Source organism: Carcharhinus amblyrhynchos, chromosome 13, assembly GCF_965287045.1.
Source record: "Carcharhinus amblyrhynchos chromosome 13, sCarAmb.v2.hapA, whole genome shotgun sequence".
NCBI lineage: Eukaryota > Metazoa > Chordata > Chondrichthyes > Carcharhiniformes > Carcharhinidae > Carcharhinus > Carcharhinus amblyrhynchos.
In genome coordinates, this window is record NC_137336.1 from 29,331,280 (window position 1) to 29,355,835 (window position 24,556).

Below are 24,556 nucleotides of genomic sequence, written 5' to 3' on the forward strand. Positions count from 1 at the left end.
GGTGGAGGCTACCTCGCTGAATATTTTTAAGACGCGGGTTGATGGGTTTTTGATAAGAGAGGGGATTAAGGGTTATGGGGAGAGGGCGGGAATGTGGAACTGAGCCACGACAGATCAGCCATGACCTTATTGAATGGCGGGGCAGGCTCGAAGGGCCAGATGGCCTACTCCTGCTCCTATTTCTTATGTTCTTATGTGTGAACCAACAGGTAGCACGTGAACTTCCTCCGTGTAAATGTGAAGTTGTCGAGCAGAAATTTTCATTCATTGGTGGAATTGTGGAAGTGACACTTGTTGAATACTGAGTCCGATGGTTTCCTTCCAGAGCAATTTTCCTCCTTTTATAATGTGTCATATCATTAGATCCATTTGAGAGTTACCAGGCTTTGTTCAGAGCACAGGAACGTGATGCAAGATATAGTGATCATGCAAATAAAGTGGCAATAACAAAAATGAACCTGATTAAATGTATTTATTTTCTATGTGTGTTTTCTTTTCATTCTCCCTCAGGCACAATAAATTACCTGCTGTTTATAATTATTTCCATCCAATCTCATTGAAGGAATGCAGCATTATGTAAATTTTTAAATTCATTAATAGGACATGGGCATCGCTGGCTGGTCAGCATTTATTGCCCATCCCTGTTGCCCTTGAGATGGTGGTGGTGAGCTGCCTTCTTGAATCGCTGCAGTCCATGTGCTGTGGGGTTGCCCCACAATGCCGTTAGTGAGGGAATTCTAGGATTTTGACCCAGTGATTGCGAAGAAATGGCGAAATATTTCCAAGTCAGGATGGTGAGTGGCTGGAAGGGGAACTTGATGGTGGTGGTGTTCCCAAGTATCTGCTGCCCTTGTCCTTCTGGATGGAAGTAGTTATGGATTTGGAAGATGCTATCTAAGGCTCTTTGCTGAATTGCTGCAATGCATCTTGTAGATTGTACACACTACTGCTACTGAACGTTGGTGGTGGAGGGATGATCCACCCACAATTCATTTGATTTGCTTCAGATGAAAATTGACCCCATTTCAGAGAATCATAGAATTCTACGCTGCAAAAGGAAATCATTTGGCCCATTGAGTCTGCGCTGACCACAATCCCACCCAGGCCCTATCCCCATAACCCCATGCATTTACCTTAGCTAGTCCCCCTGACACTGAGGGAGAGTTTAGCATAGCCACTCCACCTAACCCACACATCTGTGGACTGCGGGAGGAAACCGGAGCACCCAGAAGAAACCCACGCAGACATGGGGAGAATGTGCAAACTCCACACAGACAGTGACCCAAGCTGGGAATTGAACCTGATACTGTGAGGGACAGCAGTGTGCTAACTACTGTGCCACTGTGCTGCACTTAAGATTTCAAAATTTTCCCTTCATTCCTCCTCTTTTAAAGTGACGACGCACATGTCGGGGTATTGTACCGTAGATGTTTCTTCAGTTTAACACCATTTTGTTTACAACAAGCACAGAATTGTTACAGTGCAGAAGGAGACCATTCAGCCCATTTGTGTCTATGACAGCTCTCTGAGTAATTCCTTTGGTATCATTCTCCTGTCTTCTCCTTATAACCATTCACATTCTTCCTTTTCAGATGGCATTCAAAATGGAATTGGACTGTTCTGACTGAAACTGTCACCACATATTCAGGATGTGTATTCAGACTTTAACCACTCGCTGTATGAAGACATTTTTTCTCATATCACTTTTAATTTAAATCCATGCCCCCTCTTTCCTGATCTTTTCACAACTGCAAATGATTTCTCCCTATCTATATTCTGTCCAGACCCTTCATGCTTTTGAATACCTCCATCAAATCTCACCTCAGCCTTCATGGAAAACAGTCCCAAATTCTCCAATCTATCTTCATGCCTGGAACTTTTCTCGTGAATTGTTTCTCCATTCCCTCCAACGCTTTCACATCCTCCCTGAAATGTTACATGGACACTACTCCAGCTGAGGCGGAGCAAGTGCATTAGTTAAGTTCCTTGTTCTTGTACTCTAAGCCCATATTAATAAAGTGTGTGATGCTCTTTGCTTTATTAACTGCTCTCTCAACATGTCCTGTCACTTTCAATGCCTTATGTGCATATGCACGTCCAGCTCGTTCCCAATAACTAGGTCTAACAGTGTCCCTTGCCATGCTGGATTAGAAATGTACTGATGTCGAAAATTTTCCTGAAGACAGTCCTGGAACTCTTGCCCCTCTCTGCCTTAACACTACTCTCCCATTCTATGTTGGAATAATTAGTGGTTCCCACTATAACCACTAAATTATTTTGCATCTCCCTGTAATTTCCTTATAAGTTTTTACCTATGCTTCCTTCCCACTAATTAGTGGCCTGTAGACTACACCGAACAATGTAAATTGAACGATTTGTTGTAAAGGGGTGTGGTTAGACAGTTTTGGGACTTGAGTTCAAATACAGTCCATATTTAATAAAAAATTCTCGACTGCCTGTTAACGCTCCTTTCTGAAATGAGTTTGCAACACAAGACCTAAAACTTTCCTACTTCAGCACCTACTTCATATTACTTGGAAGTGGTGCCATAATACGGCTAATATGAGAAAGGGGAAAAGGGTTCGAAATTGAGATATGTTGTTAAGACAGTGTAAAAGTTTATTAGTGTTATAAGTAGGCTTACATTAACATTGCAATGAAGTTATCCCCTAGTTGCCACACTCTGGCGCCTGTTTGGGAACACTGAGGGAGAATTTAGCATAGCCAATGTACCTTACCAGCATGTCTTTTGAACTGTGGGAGGAAACTGGAACAGCCAGAAGAAACCCGCTCAAACACGGAGAATATGCAGACTCCGCACAGACAGTGATCCAAGCTGGGAATCGAACGCAGGTATTTGTGTATTTGACCTGTACCCTATATTTGATGTTAACGCTAATAAATTTGGAGGAATGAATTTCTCAGTCCTGGTGGCCCTTGCTTTGAGTGTAAATCTTTTTAACTTAAAAAAAAGCGTGCCGCAATACTCCTTCCTGAATACTTCACCAGCACTTGGTAACATTGCTAGTGATTGGCTGTTTTTGACCCAGTTTGTGGTGAGTCTTCTAAATTGAATTAATTTGCTCAGAAGCAAAATGGAGGATTCTGGAAATCAGAAATTGCAGGAAATACTCAGCGGGTTTGGAAAGAAATACAGGAGTCATCCTTTTTGTTTGAGGCCATGGCTATTGAAAAAGGAAGATGTTAAAGGAATAGCAAGATGCCATTGAAGGGGACAATCACATTGGTGCTCCAGGGTATCATGAAGGGAACAGCCCTTTCAGAGTGCTGAAAGGATAAGGGAAGGAAAGGTGGTGGCAAATTTGCACGCTGCAAGATCCTACGTCAGGAAAATTGAGCTGATGCTAATCCAATTTTAGTGAGGTGTTTGAGGTTCAAATGGACATGAGAGAGTTCAACCCCCACTCTCCTTTAGATAATACCATAGGATCTTTTACATCTACCTTAGGCGATTGATTTAACATCTCATACAAAAGACTGGATAAAGGCAAATTACTGCTGATGCTGGAATCTGAAATCAAAAGAGAAAATGCTGGAAAAATCTCAGCAGGTCTGGCAGCATCTGTAAGGAGAGAAAAGAGCTGATGTTTTGAGTTCAAACCTCGAAACGTCAGCTCTTTTCTCTCCTTACAGATACTGCCAGACCTGCTGAGATTTTCCAGCATTTTCCCTTTTGGTTTCATCCAAAAGACTTCCTGAATATTGCACTGAGGGTCATCCTAGATTTTCGAGTGTTTTGAACCCAAAACCACTGTAAGTGTTACCATTGAGCGATAGCTGACATAAAATAGCAAGATGGAGGTTATGTTCCATTCTCCCAGTTTCTCTGCTCTGTTGTGGGTATTCTGATTACCTTCAATGCCAGTGTTCTGATAAATCCTTTGAGGATTGAACCAACTGGCAGGGAGATGGGAACCTAATCAATGAGTCAGAGGAAGGAGAAACAAGGATAAGGTGAAAAAACAGAAGGGGGAATAAGAAAAGTGATAGACAGAGAAACCAAGGGCCAGAATCAGACAGGGCGACAGTGAAAAATGATGGAGATGAGACCAGCTTTGCTAAAAAGACAAGTCTTAAGACTTAGTGCCTTAATGTGGGGAAGATTCACAATAAAGTTGATGTATTAATTATGTAAATAGATGTAAATAGGTATGATATAGTCGGAATTACGGAGACCTGGGTGCAGGGTGACCAGAGATAAATACTGAACATCCATTTAGGAAGGATAGATGAAAGGGAAAATGCAATGGAGATGCTTTGCTGGTTAAAGAGAAAATTAACACAGTAATGAGGAAGGTTATTTGCTCTGATGATGTGGAATTTATGCGGGCAGAGCTGAGAAACACCAAGGGGCAGAAAATGTTTGTGGGGGTTATATATAGGCCCCAAACTGTAGTGGTGATGTTGGGAATGGTACTAACAGGAAGTTAGAGACACATGCGATAAAGGAACATCTGGAGTTGTGTGTGACCTTAATCTGCATATAGATTGGGCAAACCACATTACTAGCAATACTGTAGAGGAGAAATTTCTGGAGTGGTTTTCTGGACCAACATATTGAGGTACCAACTAGAGAACAGGCCATTGTAGACTAGATATCCTGTAATGAGAAAGGAATAATTGGTAATCTAGTTGCGTGAGACCTTTTGAGGATGAGGGACAATAATATGATTGAGTTCTTTATCAGGATGGAGAGTGACGTAGTTGATTCTGAGCATCCTGAATCTACATAAAAGCAGCTACGATGGTATGAGGTGTGAGTTGGCTGTGATGGATTGGAGAACATTATTTAAAGGGATGACAGTGAATAGGCAACGGCAAACATTCAAACAGTGCATTGGTGAACTGCAACAATTGTTCATTCCTGTCTGGCACAGAAATAAAACAGGAATGGTGACCAAACCATGGTTTACTCGCTAAATATATTTAAGACACAGGTAGATAGGTTTTTGACAGACAAGGGAATTAAGGGTTATTGGGAGAAAGTGGGAAAGTGGAACTGAGCCACTTCAGATCAGCCATGATCTTATTGAATGGCGGGGCAGGCTCCGAGGGCTAGATGTCCTACTCCTGCTCCTATTTCTTATGTTCTTACAGCGGAAATTAGAGGTAGTATTAGATCCAAGGAAGAAGCATACAAATTGGCCAGAAAAAAGAGCAGTCTTGACAACTGGGTGCAGTGCAGAATTCACAAGGTGGGAGGTGGGGGGTGGGGGTGGCGGGGGGGGGGGGGGGGGGGGAGGTGGTAGCGGGCACAAAGAGATTGATTAAGAAGTAAGATTGTGGAGAACATAAAAACTGACTGCCAAAGCTTCTATGGTATATGAAGGGAAAAAGGTTAGTGAAAACAAATGTAGGTTCCCTACATTCAGAAACAGGAGAATTGAAAATGGGGAACAACGAAATGGATGACAACTAAATACACACTTTTGTTCTGTTTTCACAAAAGAGGACACAAAAAAGTGCCAGAAATGTTGGTGAACACAATGTTCAGAGAGAGGGAGAAACTGAAGGAAATCGGTATTACTAAGTAAATAGTGCTGGGGAAATTGAAAGCCATTAACCCCCAGGTCTGATAATGTATATCCCAGTGTACTTAAAGTAAGTGGCCCTAGAAATAGTGGATCTGCTGGTGATCATTTTCAAGATTCTATATGGAACAGTCCCTACAGGCTGGAGTATAGATAGCTAACGTAACTCCACTGTTTAAAAAGGGAGGTAGAAAGAAAACAGACAAAACAAAAATAGCAAAGCACTTGGAAAACAGTAGCATTGTCAAGAGAATTCAGACTTTGTTAGGAACAAAGGATATTTATTGATAAGAGAAACTAGATACAAGAATTACAGCTCTGGGCTGCCCTTGAGTTGTGTTCCAATTTTTATGATGTTAACTACAATGCTGCTAGATAATTCAGCTTGGGAGAGACTCCCCCAAGCCTATTTCAACTTCAAATTCACATGAGAACCAACCTCCTGGAAATTTGACTACAAGGGCTTCACGACTTAGCAAGAATCCTTGACTTTACAAGACCCTCACTTCAACTAATACATCAACTCATCTAAGAAATTACAGGTCTGCCATTGAAAGAGGCTGAGATAATTAATTGTGTCTAATCTTTGTGTGTGTGCTGAATGAGTCAGATATTGTGTTTTAAACCTTGGGGATAAGTGTATAGTGATAAATAACCTTTCTTTAAAAAACTCACAATAGAACTTGCTGCTGGGGGTACTTAAATTAGAACAAAACGCTCTGAGGATAAGGAAATATACAGTTTTCATATAAACCACAGGCAGTAATGTTGGAGAACACAAGGTTCAGTGAGAGGGAGAAACTGAAGGAAATCAGTATTAGTAAGTAAATAGTGCTGGGGAAATTGACAAATGCTGCCTTAGGCAATAGGCTGAAGTGTAAGAATAGTTGGGGAAAAGAGTTAGAAACATTTGAAGAGCCTGTCAAATTGCCAGAGGAGGGATTTTAGGCTAGATGTGATTCAGAAGGCAAGATTCTTAAAAAAAATGTTTAGGTGTTCTTCTGGGTCATGTGGAACCAGATGTCATGTGATAATTGATCTCTTGGAGAAAGTTGAATATGTTATTACAGACATACCTATGAGACATTAAGGTTTATTCCTCCATGATAAAAATCCATATTAAAATATAATTAATGGCTAGTTTTTAAAGCTACTTTTTTTCTAAATTTTCAATCAACTAATAGCTTTGCTAATATGAATTGGTACAAATCATATTGATGTGGAGGAATGTTAGTTATGCTGTAAGTATACGGTGGAGATTGGTAACTTTGGAACCTTTATCAAAGTCTATCAAATGGAAGACGTGCAGTTGCAAGCATGATGGTGTCAGAAAATAATGCCCAGATCTTTTTAATTGTTTACAACTTATATTGGAGAAGCAGCTTATGTGGCCCAACCTTTGCTGAGGTTTGTGCTCACAATGAGCTTCCTTCCACTCTATTTGCTATATGTACCTCTATCACTATCTCCTTCCATTATTTTGATGCTTATTATGATACTTGGGAGATCTTATAGAAACATATACAATTATGAAGGGAATAGGTAAGATAAGAAGCAGGGAAGTTGTTTCCACTGGTGGGTGAAATCAGAACTAGGGGGCATAGCCTCAAAATAAGGGGGAGCAGATTTAAGACAGAGTTGAGGAGGAACTTCTTCACACAAAGGGTTGTCAATCTGTGGAATTCCCTATTCAGTGAAGTAGTTGAGGCTACTTCATTGAATGTTTTTAAGGCAAAGATAAATAAATTTTTGAACAGTAATTAAGGGTTATGGTGAGCGGGCGGGAAAGTGGAGCTGAGTTCATAAAAAGATCAGCCATGGTCTTATTGAATGGCGGAGCAGGCTCGAGGGGCCAAATGGCCTACTCCTGCTCTTAGTCCTTATGTTCTTATGTATATATCTAGCTTTCCTTTTCTTTGATTCACTCCACTATAAGGGGATAAGGAATTCTCTCCCTAAACCACTCCATCTCTTTATCTTTGTTCCTCCTTTGAGAATGTCCTTAAATAAATCCAACCTGTTGTTGTGTCTGCGCTATTCAACTCAATCACACCATGTAGTAGCCTGTTCCATATTCACACGGGAATATGAAGCATGCATGGCAAATTTAATATTAATAAGTGTTGTTCGTGAAGTTTGTATTTGTGGATGCTAGAGCCTGAAAAGTTATAAGTTAAGGTTTATTTATTAGGCACAAGTAAGGCTTACATTAACACTGCAATGAAGTTACTGTGAAATTTCACTAGTCGCTACACTCTGGCACCTGTTCAGGTCAATGCACCTAACCAACACGTCTTTCAGATTGTGGGAAGAAACCAGAGCACCTGGAGGAAACCTGCACAGGCATGGGGGGATCGTGCAAACTCCACACAGACAGTGACCCAAGCTGGGAATCAAACTTGGGTCCCTGGCACTGTAAAGCATAATGCAAACAATAGTTATTTTTGTATAATCTCAGCCAATGCCAGCATTGAGTGCTCCAGGTATAGCACACAGACTAATATTTTTTGTTGTGTCTCAGAAATGTAAGTGCCCTCTCCACCACCCCTCAGAAGAGCATCTTAATTTCCATTTCTCACACTCCAGTTGTATTTATAGTTTTAATTGGCATTGAAAATTGGTATTCATTTATAGACTTCTTCTTTGGAAGCCATTCAATTGCAAAGTAAATCATTGTATCTTTAAATAGCCCTCTGATGGCTCAGAGAATAAATGTTTGTCCTGATATGTTACTGAGTTAAATAGGCCAATAAAGATCCGTATTCATTCCTATGTTTCTGCTGTGTTAACTGATCTCACTGCTCAGGCAGTGTTGGGAATTCGCTATTATTGAGCTCGGGAAGAGAGAGAAATCAACTATTCAATGGGAAATGGATAAAATGCAATGTCTGATGTAATCAGGAATGGCCATGGCTGCGAAGCCTACAGTAAAATAGGCTGTCATAGGTCAGTGCATTGGTTCAGATATGAAGGGCAGAACTTTTCTGGCTGTTCTCACCCCAAGGCTGGAAAATCCCGCCCAAGAGCTCTGGACCTTTGCATGGTTTGTGTTCCGGCTGCAACAGTTCCACTGGCAGGTGGAATGGTAAAATTCCTCCTGAAAACTAGACACTATAACACTAGATATTCACTTTAACACTACATTCTGCACCTCTCCTTCTCCCTTATGTACTTTAAAGGGTATGTTTTTCTGTATAGCGCTATACTTTTCATTGTATCCCAATACATGTGACAATAATTAATCAAATCAAAGGACACCACTGCAAATACGGTGTTTGTGCCTATAGCATCATTTTGGCATCAATTATCATATTCAAGAGAGGAAGAGACAAAATTGAGAAAAATATTGGATGGAGGAAATTTAATGTTCCATAGCTTGTTATGTGATAGTTTTGTTTCTCATCCTTCTCTGTGTTGGTTATATTTTGGAATGCCAGTACATCACAATCACTTTGTTATGATGTTTGATCTGTTGCTGTGCAATTATTCCATTCCAGAACTGTTTATAAAAAAAGTTGCATGTAATCAATTTGTTTTCCTCATACTGTGACTTGTTGTTGCTGATTAATTTACAAATCATAATCTGTAGAAAACGTTTCTGTATCAAATAAATTTCTGACAGTACAGGGCAGGAATGAATTAAAAGTAATAGCTTTTCTCTTGAGCCGTAACAAAATTATATCTTGGTTATGCCTGGAGTGAGGCATACCTACGACTATGTGAACGCAGTTGGTACTGATCAATCAAACTTTGACTTTCGAAAAAGGCGGTAAGTGAATCCAAGGCTTAGACCTTTTACTACTTGTGTGGAAGAAAATGATACTTAAACTTTGTCTGAATTTCTTTTGCTAGGAGAGATGCTATGTTTTATAACTATGTCAAAAAGCTAACGAAGACCTGGCTTTTCAAAGGGTGCATCTTCACTACGATTTTAGTAAATTCCCTTCTCATGGCGCTTGAGACGGACTACAAACTGGCGATCAAATTATATGTATTCTTTGATGTGAGAGAAGCACTTTATAACAATATATTTATACTGTTGGACATACTAGTATTTTTCTTTGTCTGTTGATTTGAGGGTGTGTGCCACACAAATCCTATGGTTTGCAACACCAATTTCTAAACAAGTTGCTAAGACCACTCTGTGTCAATCACAAGAGGTGTGTGAAGTTCTGTGCTGATAATTGGACTACCATTGGCCCTTTCCTCGAGTGCAAATGGGCAACACGGTGGCACAGTGGTTAGCACTGCTGCCTCACAGTGCCAAGGATTCAGGTTCAATTCCAGCCCTGGGCCACTGACTGTATGGAGTTTGCACATTCTCCCCATGTCTGCATGGGTTTCTTCTGGGTGCTCCAGTTTCCTCCCACAGTCCGAAAGAGATGTGCTGGTTAGGTTCATTGGCCATGCTAAATTCTCCTCCAGTATATCCAAACAGATGCCCAGTGTGGCCACGAGGGAATTTTCACAGTAACTTCATTGCAGTGTTAATGTTAGCCTACTTGTGACACTTTAAAGAAACTTTAAAAAAAGGCTTTAGATGACTACTTTCCTCTCAGTCTTCCCGACAGGATTAGAATTCACATCAGTACCACTGACAACTTAGCAAATACGTAGACTGCCCAACAGCCTCAAATAGACCTGAATATATAACACAGTATGTCAAAACAAGTCATAGCACTGGAAGCCAGGTTGTGCTGCATACACCTCCATTAGTGGCCCTTCACTTGTTAAGTAAGTAAATATTTAAAAAAGCAAATGGAAACTCATGAAAACATGAAGGGAACACAGAAGAAGAAAGCATAAGATTTATCTTCTGTGATATCTGAGGATATGTCATTTCCTTGAAAATTACATTTTTTTTCACTGTTTTGGCTGATTTCCCAGTGACTTGGGCTTTGATTTCAATTCTTTTATATTGCAAATTTATTCATTCAATTTAGTCAATTTTCTATTTCAAATTTCTGAAAAATTTTTCTTCCATTTTCTTCCCTCGACCTCTTTGTTCTATAACCTTCCCCAATGTCTTACCATTAACTGAATAAGTCCTGCCCTGGTTTGATCTACCAAAATGCATCACCTCACATTTATCTAACTTAAACTCCATCTGCCATTCATCAGCTCAGTGGCCCAGTTGATCAAGATCCTGTTGCAATCCTAGATAACCATCTTCACTATCCGCTATGCCACCAATCTTAATGTCATCTGCAAACTTACTCACCATGCCTCCTATATTCTCATCCAAATTATTAATATGAATAATAAATATCATCACTGATCCCTGAGGCACACTACTGGTCACAGGCTTCCAGTTTGAAAAATAACACACTACAACCACTCCCTGTCTTCTGTCATCAGTCTAATTTTGCATCTAGTTGGCTACCTCCTCCGTGGATCCCATGAAATTTAACCTTGTGCAACAACCTATCATGCGGAACCTGTCAAAGGCCTTGCTAAAGTCCATGTCTACAACATCAACTGCTTTGCTCTCATCTATCTTCTTGGTTACCCCTTCAAAAAACTCAATCAAACACATGAGACATGATTTTCCATTAACAAAGCCATGCTGACTGTCCTGAATCAATCCTTGCCTCTCTAAATGCCTGTAGATCCTGTCTCTCAGAATACCTTCTAATAATTACCCACTACAGAGGTTAGGCTCACCAGACTGTTGTTGCCAGGCATTTCCCGACAACCCTTCTTAAACAAAGACATAACATTTGCCACCCTCCAATCTTTAGGCACCTCACCTGTGGTGATTCAAATTGATGATTCAAATATCTCTGCTAGGAGGCCCACAATTTCCTCCCTGGCCTCCCACAACATCCTGGGGTACATTTCATCAGTTCCAGGGGATTTATCTACCTTGATGCGCTTTAAGACTTCCAGCACCTCCTTCACTGTAATATAAACACTCCTCAAATCCTCACTATTTATTTCCCCAAGCTCCCTAATATCCATGCCTTTCTCAACAGTAAATATTGTTTATTTAGGAACTCGCCCACCTCTTGTGGATCCGCATATAGATGACCTTGTTGATCTTAAAGAGGCCCTACTCTCTCCTAGTTACTCCTTTGTCCTTTATGTATTTTAGAAGCTCTTTAGATTCTCCTTTGCCTTATCTGCCGAAGCAATCTTATGTTCCCTTTTTGCCCTCTTAATTTCTCCCTTAATTCTACTCCAACACCCTCTATACTCTTCAAGGGATCCACTTGATCCCAGCTGCTTATGCCTCCTTCTTCTTCTTGACAAGGGCCTCAATATCCTGTCACCCAGGATTCCCGACTTCTACCAGCCTTGCCCTTTACTCTAAGAGGAATGTGCTTATCCTGTACCCTGGTTCACACACTTTTGAAAGCCTCCCACTTACAAGCTTGCCTGCCAACAATCAACTTTTGAAAGTTCCTGTCTAATACCATCAAAATTGTCCTTGCCCCAATTTAGAGTTTTAACTTTTGGGCCAGACATATCTTAAAATAATGGAATTATGGTCAATGGTCCCAAAGTGATCCCTCACTAACACTTCTGTCACCTGCCCTTCCTTATTTCCTAAGAGGAGGTCAAGCCTTGCCCCCTCTCCAGTCGGCCATCCACATACTGAATGAGAAATTCCTCCTTAATACATTCGACAAATTTCTCTCCATCCAAGTCCCTAATACTATGGCTGCCCTTGTCAATGTTAGGAAAATTAAAGTCCCGTACTATTACTATCCTTTTTTTCTTGGAACTATCTGTAATCTCCTTACATATTTGCTGGGATTGTAGTGCAAACCTATTTGGGGGATTGTAGTGCAAACCTATAAAAGTGATTTCCCCCTTCTTATTTCTCAGTTCACCCTATAGACTGAAATGCTGAATCCTCAAATATATCCCCTCTCAGTACTGCCGTGATGTTTTCCTTAATGAAAAGTGCAACTTCCCCTCCTTGCTTATCTCCTGATCTATCTTTCCAATAGCATCTGCATCCTGGAGCATTGAGCTGCCAGGCCTGCCCCTCCCTTGGCTATTACTTAGTAATAGCTATAATATTCCAGTCCCACGTGCCCATCCATCTGCCTTGCCCTTCAGGCCTCTTATATTGAAATAAATCCAGTTTAATCTGGACTTCCCTTGCTCTCTGCCCTGCTTTTGCCTGACTTGTTTAGTACTGGGATGACTGACACTGTTTAATGTGCCCTCTTTAACTTGCGTGCTGTCCTCAACCTTCTCTTCTGTCTCCCTACTGGTTTGGGCCCCAAATAGATGAAGATAAAAGATTATGATGGTCACTTTAGATGAGGAAAGATGAGGGGAGGCTTGAGTGAAGCACACACACCAGCATAGACTAATTGTGCCAAATGACCTGTTTGTGTGCAGTACATCCAATGTAATCCTATCCTATCTTTTTTTTTGACTGATTAGATTATTTATTTCTTTTCTGCTTTTGAGCACAATAAATGTAGCATTATTGTAGCAATTGAAATTTTTTAAATATCACCAGTCTGGCAGTTTTGATTTGGCTTGATCCATATTCAGAATTAGCACATTTCAAATTAAACTACTTTTCTTTTGAATCCTTAAGAAATGGCAAGAAGTGTTATTCTCATTGATACACTTAAGCCTGACAGAGAAGGGTTTCGTGATAATTGATTCACCTGATAAAAGGAAGGAAATTTATATACTGAATTAAAAAATGTTATGTGGTGGCACTGGGTGGTAGTGGGGCTGGAGGGGTGGGGGGGTGGGGTGGGGTAGCACTGCTGCCTCACAGTGCCAGGGACCCGGGTTCAATTCCTGCCTTGGTTCACTGTGTGGAGTTTGCATGTCCTCCCCTACGTGGGTTTCCTCCAGGTGCTCCAGTTTCCTCCCACATTCTGAAAGACGTGCTGGTTCAGTGCATTGACACGAACAGCCGCTGGACTGTGGCAACTAGGGGAATTCCACAGTAGCTTCACTGCAGTGTTAATGTAAGCCTTACTTGTGACGAATAAATAAACTTTGGGTGTTGGAATGGCCAGACATCATCTAATTTTTTTTTCATTTGGCTAGGTGGCTGACCATTTTTTCCTGGCAGTTTACACAGTGGAGTTCTTAGCAAAAATTTATGTTGACCCAATCAAATATTGGAAGACTGGTTACAATGTGTTTGATTTTATCGTGCTCAGCCTATCCCTTATTCACCGCTTCTTCCCTCCGAAATACAAGCGCTCTATGGACTGGTTTCAGATAGTCCGGCCCCTCAGAACACTCAGGACCATTTCGTTCATTCGTGGCTTGCAGGTAAATTCTGTTGGGCGTATTGCGAAAAACATGAATTAGCATTTGGATTGTTTGAGCAGATAAATGAAAGATAAAATGTGTTTTTTTTATGTAAATCGTAATTAATGTGTATTCCTTAAAATTATCCCCATGTCCTTTTGGATTGGTTTCTCTTTTTTTCTGATCCACAGGTCCTGGCTACTGCTTTGGTGAGTACGCTGAAGAATGTTTTATTTGCCCTGTCTCTCCTCTTCTTGCTGGTGACTGTCTTTGCCCTGATCGGATATTATTTCTATGGAAAGCAAGGAGGTGATTACAAAAACTGGGGCAACCTCGGAGCTGCATACTTCACACTCTTCAGTTTAGTAACGGTAAGCATCAACTTCATTACTCTTTTGCTAGCATATAACTTGAGTAGCGTTGAAAAAAAGAGACATGCTGTCAAAACTTTTCATCTTGCACTCATTAGAATAGCTCTCAGGATTACCAATTCTTGGGCATCTGCCCTGATGAAAGTGAGACGAAAAACTTCCAACATGCCTTTTTTTTCAGCAATTATCGTCACTCTATATATGATCAATGGAACAGAGTACTGATTACTTCTCTCAAATCTAATAATTAAAAATTTACAAAAGTCAGTTTTATTCTTTAGGATCTAAGGTGTATTTTATGATTTTGAATTTAAGATGTTAGTCTTGCTCAGTTGGTATCACTCTTGCCTTGTGAGGTAGAGGATTGTGGGTTTAAGTCCTACTCCAGATTGTGAACACATAGGGGGGGAATTTTTCCATCTTGCCTGTCACGGGAATTTTGGTCGGTGGCGGGGGGTGGGTGGTGGTGGTGGTGGAGGGAGTGCTGACCATGCAAAGTTCGTTCACCTTGGGTGCGATTTTCTGGCACAAGGGCAGCTGGAACATCCCGCTCCCACTGAGTAAGGGTGAGCCCCACTGTTGGAGGTGCTGTTGTTTGGATGACACATTAAACCGAGGCAGCTCTCTCCCTGGTGGATGTAAAAGATTCCCTGCATGCTGGAAGAGGAGCAAAATCTTCCTGAAGTCACGATGAACATTATCACTCAAACCAACATCACTTAAATAGATATGCAGTATCAAAATAGTGCACATGCTGAAAATCCGAAACAAGAACAAAATCTAACAAATCTGCTTTCACGTCCATTAATTGTTGCACCGCTACCACAGTTGTCACCTTGTCAGGATCCGGGTGAAGACTTGTACTCACATACATCACCCATGCACTTGATTTTAGACATTTTCGGTTGCAATTTTGCTTTTGGTCATCTGGTGTGCTGCCTTCAGCAATCATATTAAATTGTGTCTCTGCATCCATAGACTAGAAATTCTATAGTTTGTGTTGATAGTCTTCTGGAGCTGTGAAAAAAACAAAAGGTATGCACAACCATCTGTATCTGCTGAACGGCATCCAACATGTAGTTAGAAAGTTATTGCTTTAATCCAGCTTTACTTGCCAGTAACCATCTTTGACATCTAGAGTAGGAAAAATCTTTGTCTTGGCAAGTTGCAGAAAAATTCATTTGATGGGTAGTGAGATTCCTTTTGTATTTCATTGAAATCTCTTAGGACTAAGCATACTTTCTCGGTTGTTTAACTGCTATCATACTGATAATCCAGCCTGTTGGACCTGTTACTTTTAAATTTCTTCTCTCTTTTCCAGCTCTTCTATTTTGACCTTTAGGCTTGACCTGAGGGCAGCTGCAACTCTCAGCAGATGCTGAATTGGCCACTCACTCTCATTTACTTCTAGATGATATTCCCCAGGTTCACGAACACATCTTTGTATTCTTCTAGGATCTGTTCTGCTGTCACTTCTGTGCTGTGCCACGTTGTCAACCTTTGTTGGCATATTTAGGATTACTCGTCCATGTATTAGGCTGGCTTCAACTGACATGAGGGTCCATTGTATCCCAACTATAATCTGGAAATCTCGACCTTCCTTCTTGCCATTGCATTTGCCCTCAGGCTAATCTGGCCTCTCAGTATAAGTATCATCCCATTATATAGGCTCAACTTTACATTAGCGGGTTTCATTTTCAGATTGCCAGTTTGAGTTATTTTGCAGAAGTCCGTGAAGGTCATTCTGCCATTTCTTATTTGTTTGATACTCTCAGTTATATATTTAAAAAAGGTTGCAGGTTGCTTTAAGAGCTAATCACATCACTTGATGGTGATATTATTAGGGCTTGTGCTCCAGCTGCTGTTTTACTTTCAGTTTTGTGTTCTGTGCCGAGCAAAGAACAGCTGTTAAATAAAACCTGTTGTGTGTTACTTTGAATACTTGTGTGCTAACCAAATCTTTCCCTTCTCTGTTTAAACCCAGAAGTTTCGGTGGCTTGGATTACAAAGCAAGATGGTTTAGTTTGCAAAAGATATAGGTTCTGTGTGTGGAGAAAATGATAATTTTGTTGATAAGTTATTTCATTGATAGAGGATGGTTTGAATGACTCCTCCTATCTTGCAGCTGGATGGCTGGACAGATCTTCAGGGTGAAACAGACAAACTTGGCTTCAGATCAAACCGCATTTTCGTAATTGGTTTCATTTTGGTGGGATGTTTCCTCTTCTTTAACCTCTTCATTGGAGTTATCATTATACATGTAGCGGTATGTTGATACATCTTTTATCATATGCCACAAAATATATGTTCGATAAAACCACTAAAATAAATTATAATGTTATTTCTAGGAAACGAACGAAGAATTTAATAAAGGGGTCCAAGCTGAACGAGAAACCATGTTGATGCAAAAGAAACAAGCTATATTACAGAGACAGCAATCCCACATCACAGACCTCATGGAGAAACAGGTATTGAATTCATACTGGATTCATTGAATTCAAACAGGTTTTGAATTCAAATCTGGATTCATTATTTCCGAATATTTTTTGGAATGAATGTTTGAATTGAATTGTGCCTATATAGTTTAACATTCATGTAAGAAAGTAATGGAAGATTATGTCATCACAATGCTATGTATTATAGGAAATTCGACTTTGGCCACATGAGGAGGATAAGTATGGTGGTTGCACTGGGTATTTGAGGTCTGCTTGTTTGCTATTTTATATAATACCAATTTTCTGCTCTTAAGTTCCTTCTTTTCTCTTTTGGTGAATGGTAATATGGTGATGCTGTTCCACAGACAAATGGCTATTTTGTTTAACATGCGTCCAGAATGTCAGTTAATCCTATCCTCGCATATATCTACGCAACCTTTGCAGTTTGTCATTCGTAAGCACTGAAGAGTGGGAACCCTGCATTACATTTGACATTTTCCTCACCTGAGGACATGGAGGCCTATTGTTGAAATTTCACTCCTGCTACCGTTCTGGCTGAGATTAGTGAACTAGGACTAAAACTAGAACTAACATCAGCTTGGGCCACTTAGGTCTAAATTGCTCAGTAACCCATCTAGTGTATTTTCCCAATGAATCAATATTTTGTAACATTTCTAATACTTGGAAATATTGGGCAGGTTTCACAGATGATCAGATGTGCTTGTCCTTTACTTAATGCTAGTATAACCAAACTTGAACTCCCTGCATTTACGCATGTTCACAAATGACTTCAGAAAAGGATATTTTTCCAGTTATGAAATATATTGGGAACCTTGGATGATCATTACCTCCATTTCCATCCTAATAAATAGAACTGCTCTATTTGGGCTGGTGCTGTAAATGGTGCCACTGTCACCATGAGCTTGACAACACAATGACAGGGATTTAACAGGGAGGCATTGGCTCTGCCCAGTGGCTGGAAAGCCCCTGCTGGCCTGGGAAGCAATGCTGCAACTTCATGTGGCTCAGGCAATTAGTGATCTGAAAGTGTGCTTTCCACACCCCTGAACCTCTGAAGCTTAGTGTCTCATTTCCAAGGGATGCCAGCCAATCAGGGGGCCAGCAATTTGTGTGTCCCAGCAACACCACCAGCAGCAATTGCCCCTACCAGGACGAAGGATCATCCTGACTCAAAACACTGGATCTAACTTAAACAGTGGATTTTAGACCATATTACTGGGCTGGGACTGGAAATTTAGGCATTCTTATCTTGGGCAGGCCCAGCACCAGGCAGAGGAGCCAAAACTATTTGATCCCTTTATAAAGTCAAGTAGTTAATATCAGTGGATTCTCCTAAATGAAAACTGAAGACTTTCCTAAAGAACAAAAGGCAACATTGTCAGGTAAGTCACTCTGACTTTCACTTGCACATCTGTGACGTTACTGTACCTTTAAGAAAGGTTGTTGTTTAGAATCATGATCTCTGCAGTTCTCACAGCTTTGCATTTTCTTAGCTCACAGCCTCAGCTGATGTCGTTTGCCGCTGGCTTGTCTATAGATATCCTTTTATTGCTGCTGAAATGGGGGTTTGTTTATTTTTACTGGGATGTTTATGACTCTGCACTGTTAGGAGAAAAACTGGTTGGTAGGTAAGGTGATAGGAGTGCTTTCATTTTCAGTTTCGAGCTGCAGGTTTTAGTTTTAGAAGGGACAGCAAGCTGAAAAGAAGCCTTTCTCTATCTCTCGCTCTCCCTGGTTTTGGAAATTCACCTGAAAACAAGGTCTTGCCTTTCTGAAGGGTGGAGTCTGCTGTTGGTGGCTTGCCTAAAGTCCCTGTGTTTGGGAAGCTATTCTGACTTCAAACATAAGAACATAAGAAATAGGAGCAGGAGTAGGCCAACTAGCCCTTCGAGCCTGCCCCGCCATTCAATAAGATCATGGCTGATCTGTCGTGGCTCAGTTCCACATTCCCGCCATCTCCCCATAACCCTTAATCCCCTCTCTTATCAAAAACCCATCAACCCGCATCTTAAAAATATTTAGCGAGGCAGCCTCCACCACTTCAACGGGCAGAGAATTCCAGAGATTCACCACCCTTTGAGTGAAGAAGTTCCTCCTCAACTCCGTTCTAAACCGCCCCCCCTTTATCTTGAGGCTGTGCCCCCTAGTCCTGCTATCCTTTCTGAGTGGGAAGAGTCTCTCCACCTCTATCCTATCCATCCCATTCATCATCTTATACGTCTCAATGAGATCTCCCCTCATTCTTCTAAACTCTAACGAGTACAAGCCTAATTTGTTCAGCCTCTCCTCATAGCTCAACCCCCTGAGCTATCCAGAGACCTACAGACTTCATCCAAAGGATTCAATTCCAGTATCACGTGAACATTAGTCTATGCTGTGTTGAGCTTGTTTAAAGGGTTTTGTCTATATGGCAGGGATTTTAGTTGATTGGACGGCTCCTATATTCGTTAAGGGTTATACATTATCATGATTGTTTTGTGTTGTTTGTAATTGATAGAGGTTATTGCTAATATTCTTCCTATACATGTTAACTATATTCTTAAATAAACTTTGTTTAATAAAAGCTCCCTAGTTGGTCATTTGATTCATACCTGAAGTGAAACCTTTTATGCTTATCCTAGCCAACTTCAAGATGCAAAACATATGATCCAGGCGAGCTCTATAAAACACTTTGAATTTTCTAACCTGAACCATAACACATGCCCTTGTAGTTTGATCAAGAATGACAGCGGTTAATATCTCACTCACTTGCAGTAAATTCTGGCTGTGGAGCTCTGGGAAAAAAAGAGAAAGAAATTACTCAAAACTGCGAAAAATAATGGATTTACTTTTTTTTTTGCCCTACATTCCAGAAAAGCAGCCAATTTGCAAGCTTCAGTGAAATGGTAGAGAAGTACAAACAGACCCTGCGACATGATGATTACGTTTTGATGGATGATTTATGTTCAAGTCTATCATTCATAGACATTTACCTCACGAGTCTCGATGAACAGGACAATACTTTACACAAGTGAGTAAGAACAGATTCCATGTAAGAGAATACAGGCTTACCCATTGCACATTACATAAAATTGTGTAGGGTCATATTCTCAGTGTATGAAATAGAATGGAGGTTCATGTGCCATTCATGTTCTCAATCCATGATGCCCAGTGGCCTATCTTTGGGGTTTTGCCCAGATTACACTTGAGGTACAAAAGAATCACCTGCAACTGGTCGTTTGACACATTTGTTTTCTCTGTCTCTGAGGTGCCTTTGGATACTATATTATGTTAATTATGCTTTGGAGATGCATGCTGTTGTTGACACATTGCGTTGAATTTTACTCATTGCTTCACTGAAGTGCTGATGAGGGTATGAATAAATTCAGCGAGGAGTTGAACGAATGCTTTCTGGTGAGTAAATTAAGTGTTTGAAAAGAACTGGAAATTTGGGAAAGAAGTGGATTACGGAAAGAAGAAAGGCAAAAGAAAAAAGGCAATAATGAAATAGTATCAGTAGAGACTGTGAATATTGGTGTGGTGACTATTTCTGTTGCTTCATTGCAATGGAGTCAATAGTAAGAGTTCTTAACAGTAGTTGCTATATTGCGGGAAATGCAATTTGAACATAGAACATAGAACATTACAGTGCAGAACAGGCCCTTCGGCCCACGATGTTGCGCCGACCAGTTAAAAAGCAATGACCCTCTAACCTAAACCAAACCCTTTCCATCCATAATGCAATATTCATGTACTGATCTGATCATGATAGAGTGTTGTGAGTATGTTCACCTATTGAAATGAATATATCTGGGGAACAGTCAATCTGACAGTGGCCTTTCATCTCATCTGTGTGGTAGACAGAGGGGAACTGGTGGATTTGGTGTTTTTAGATTTCCAAAAGGCGTTTGATAAGGTGCCTCACAAAAGGTTGCTGCAAAAGGTTAGGGTGCACGGAGTTGGGGGCAAGGTGTTAGCGTGGATAGAGGATTGGCTGTCTAATAGGAAGCAGAGAGTTGGAATCAATGGGTGCTATTCTGATTGGCAGTTGGTGACTAGTGGAGTGCTGCAGGGATCGGTGCTGGGGCCTCAACTGTTTACCATTTACATAGATGATCTGGAGGAGGGGGCTGAGTGAAGGGTAACAAAATTTGCTGATGACACGAAGATGAGTGGAAAAGCAAATTGCGTGGAGGGCGTGGAAAGTCTGCAGAGAGATCTGGATAGGCTGAGCGAGTGGGCGAGGACCTGGCAGATGGAGTATAATGTTAGCAAGTGTGAGGTTATCCACTTTGGTAGAAATAATAGTAGGAGGGATTATTATTTAAAAGGCGAAAAGCTGCAGCATGCTACGGTGCAGAGGGACCTGGGGGTCCTTGTGCACAAATCGCAAAAACCCAGTCTGCAGGTGCAGCAGGTGATCAAGAAGGCGAATGGGATGCTGGCCTTTATAGCGAGGGGGATAGAATATAAAAGCAGGGAGGTCTTGCTGCAACTGTACAGGGTACTGGTGAGGCCGCAGCTGGAGTACTGTGTGCAGTTTTGGTCACCACACTTGCGGAAGGATATTTTGACCTTGGAGGGAGTGCAGAGAAGGTTCACTAGGCTGATACCGGAGATGAGGGAGTTAGCCTATGAAGAGAGACTGAATAGACTGGGTCTGTACTCGTTGGAATTTAGAAGGCTGAGTGGGGATCTTATAGAGACATATAAGATAATGAAGGGGATAGATAGGGTGGAGGTAGAGAGATTCTTCCTGCTTAGAAAGGATAGCAGGACTAGAGGGCACAGCTTCAAGATAAGGGGGGGTGCAGTTTAGATCAGAGATGAGGAGGAACGTCTTCACTCAAAGGGTGGTGAATCTCTGGAATTCTCTGCCTGTTGAAGTGGTGGAGGCTACCTCGCTGAATACACTTAAGTCACGGGTAGATAGGTTTCTGATAGACAAGGGAATTAAGGGTTATGGGGAGAAAGCGGGAAGGTGGAACTGATCCACTTCAGATCAGCCATGATCTTATTGAATGGCGGGGCAGGCTCGAGGGGCTAGATGGCCTCTTCCAGCTCCTATTTCTTATGGCCTTATGTTCAAATTCAGCCCCTTGTGATAGCTGTAGGGATCAGATGGGTTGAGATGGACTCAATCCACATCTTCAGTCTATAACATTAAACTATTTCTAATTCAGCACTAATTGATATTCAGAAGCGCATGGTATAGTCACATGAGAGAGAGTGGGTGTGAAGATTTCACCCAGGAGTCACAGATTGCTCCAAACAGGGAGTTGAGGTCATAGGTGGTTTTGAAGCAGTTTATTAAGAAATAGCAGTTTGAATAAGATACATGAACTAAATAGACAGAAAGAACATACAATTTGTAAGAATGGTTTACAGTCCTGGATCAGATAAAATGGAATGAGGCCAATTTCTGTAGCTGGCTCTTCTGCTCTCGATTTTCTCATGCTAATCAGGACGTTAGGCTGAAGCCACTTTAGAAAGCTCTCTTTTCATCCAATGTTCCTTTTATACAGCTTATTCTAGAAGGCTATTGGGCATCCCGTGTCAAACACTCACTCAATTGTCCAACTACCAAGAACGTGTACCCCAAGGTTAATCACATCTATTTCCATTCTCCAGCCCATTAAGTCATCTTGTGGCTTTTTTTTTGAAAGGCTATCTTGTTAAACCTAATCAGGAAATTTGTTCAGATATGTGATCTCATCTTATCAGAAATGTGTGGTACCAGGGCCAATACTAGAATTATGTATTTGGCAAAGATAACGGGCTTCTGTTGTCCTCTGTCTGGGTCTGTGTCAGTCTGGCAGATTGCTATAGAATCCTTCTTAATAAGAGAGAAAGAGTGAGGGTTATTTCCCACCACAATATTCTGTTACGATTGCCATTCTTTACAGTGGGAAGTGTTGCAGCGGCGGGGGGGGGGGGGGTACTGCTGCTGGCTGGCGAAGGGGTGGAACGCACAGAGGAAGTGGGAGCTCAACTTGCTGAATTACTAAGCACCATGGGTACTGATTCACACAATGGCAGCGAGTTTCAGTCCCCCTGACATAGTGCTGCAACACAAGTATCTATGTCTTCCTTGGGTGGAACATTGGTGAATAGGACAGCAGTGTCAAATAAGTGCAAGGACGCAGCATTGCTATCAATATGTTTTCCCGTATGACCAGTGCAAATGTGAAGGAATCCTTCACCGTGTATGTGGTTGCAACAACTCACAGTCATCTGACCAATTCATGTTGTGCAGAACCGATCACAGATAAGATGGAACAGAAAGGGACACCACTTTTCTGTGTCCTGGGCAACATATATACGGATGCAGTGAGCTGCGAGGCTAAATCTTATTGTACAAATATCATCCGGCAACTCATTGCTCTTACACAAGTCCAACAAATGTCTTTATAGCTTGCTTTTGAGCAAGACTGTTTGGTTAACCTGTGCAAGAATATGAATTTGGATCTGTCATTAAAAATGGCATGCATTTTGTTGATATGGTTGCAATTGTTAAGGATTGTTTCCTTTACATTTTGTATTCGAGTGAATTGTGTGAATAATTGCAAGACAAAAGGCTTTGATATGTGAGTTTTTTTCAATGAGATTTGAGCTGTGTACTGTCAAATGACTAAGAGTTAAAATGATTAAAAGAGAGACATTTAACTATGTATTAGATAGTTGAAGAAAAAGAAGTTATGCAATCACAGTGGATGCATGGATTATGAATAATCCATAATAAGATCAGATAAATGACAGAAAACAACATGAACTCTTTGGGATGAATGGCCTGATTTCATTTTTTTAATTTCTATGTGAAATGCAAGTATCAAATAATTAATTGGGAAAGTTGAAAAATAAATATTTAAGCACTTAATTGATGAGGAGGAAGCATGTTCAATACGTAGATCACAAACTCAAAGATATGTAGCTTAGGTAGATTACCCATAGTGAAGGCATAGGATTGGGGAGATAGACTAAGGGGAGGACCTGTATGAGATGCTCTTTGGGACAGTCGTTGCAGACTCAATGGGCCAAATGGCCTCTTTCTGCAGTGTAGGGGTTCTATAATATAGAGAGATGTGAGACATTTTATTTTAAAAATGTTCAAAGGGGGAAAGAAACTACAAATGGCAATAACTTTGTTAAATTCCTGACCTGAGCTAGACTAAGCCAGAAGCAAAGATCTCCCCTCATGGGTAACAGACCATCCTCATTAAGATGCTTTTAGAGAGGAGCATTATTGATGATAGGCTGGGAGAAAGCCATCCATTCTCTTCTCTCAGCTACACAAGTGACACCAGGGAGGGTTTTTAATGGGACAAAATTGGGCGAAAAGGGTAATGTGCCCTTCTTGAAGGGTTAAACAAAAAAATCAGAATTGACTTTCAAAGATTGAGCATATTTCCTTTTTGCCCTCTACGTTCTAGGCTACAACAACTTTACTTTGAAACGTCATATGTTCTGGGTAACCTGTTGGAAGTTGATCGTCACCAAGAACGCACTGAGAAGAAGGACCAAGAAGGGAGTGCCAAAGCTAAATAAATAAATGGCAAAATTATACTTTCTAAAGTATTATTTTATTCATTCTGTGGTGTTTAATCAAAGAGACAATGCTGATGAAAGGACAAACATGACAATTTTTTGAAAGTTTTTCTAAGTGCCTATTGATGGATATTTTGGGAATTACCTTTGTTTAGTGCTGTGCTCTGTCTTCATTTACTTCCTTTTTAGCCTTCTACCTGATACAGCTTTTCCAGATTATTTTGGCAGAAAAATTATACTTTGCAACAAATTCTGGAGCATTCCTAACTGGGGCAACAAATGATTGCAGTTACAGCATTTTGTTGCATTTGCAGATTTTCTTGCCTTTGCCAATCCCATGTCTGTCTTTACGAGGCTATGCAGCCCAGACTGCATGGTGCTCTATAAGGTTTATGCCCTACCATTATGTTTCTGG

The 24,556-nt window shown here is 40.9% G+C and overlaps 1 protein-coding gene across 1 annotated transcript; it reads left to right on the plus strand.

Moving 5' to 3' along the window:
* Positions 1–9,394: 9,394 nt before the first annotated feature.
* On the plus strand, positions 9,395–24,141 carry LOC145351656 (cation channel sperm-associated protein 3-like). Its single transcript, XM_080201215.1, has 7 exons — positions 9,395–9,555; positions 13,581–13,811; positions 13,982–14,161; positions 16,287–16,427; positions 16,510–16,629; positions 19,470–19,627; positions 24,027–24,141. Exons 1-7 carry the CDS (start codon positions 9,415–9,417, stop codon positions 24,139–24,141), a joined length of 1,086 nt encoding a protein of 361 aa, XP_080057341.1. The 5' UTR covers positions 9,395–9,414.
* Positions 24,142–24,556: the final 415 nt, after the last annotated feature.

Excerpts from the sequence above, each read along its gene's own strand:
- LOC145351656 (XM_080201215.1), top strand. The coding sequence starts at position 9,415 with ATGTTTTATAACTATGTCAAAAAGCTAACGAAGACCTGGCTTTTCAAA. Across the intron at positions 9,556-13,580 it reads AATTATATGTATTCTTTGAT|GTGGCTGACCATTTTTTCCT; the intron begins GTGAGAGAAGCA and ends TCATTTGGCTAG. Across the intron at positions 19,628-24,026 it reads CAGGACAATACTTTACACAA|GCTACAACAACTTTACTTTG; the intron begins GTGAGTAAGAAC and ends TCTACGTTCTAG.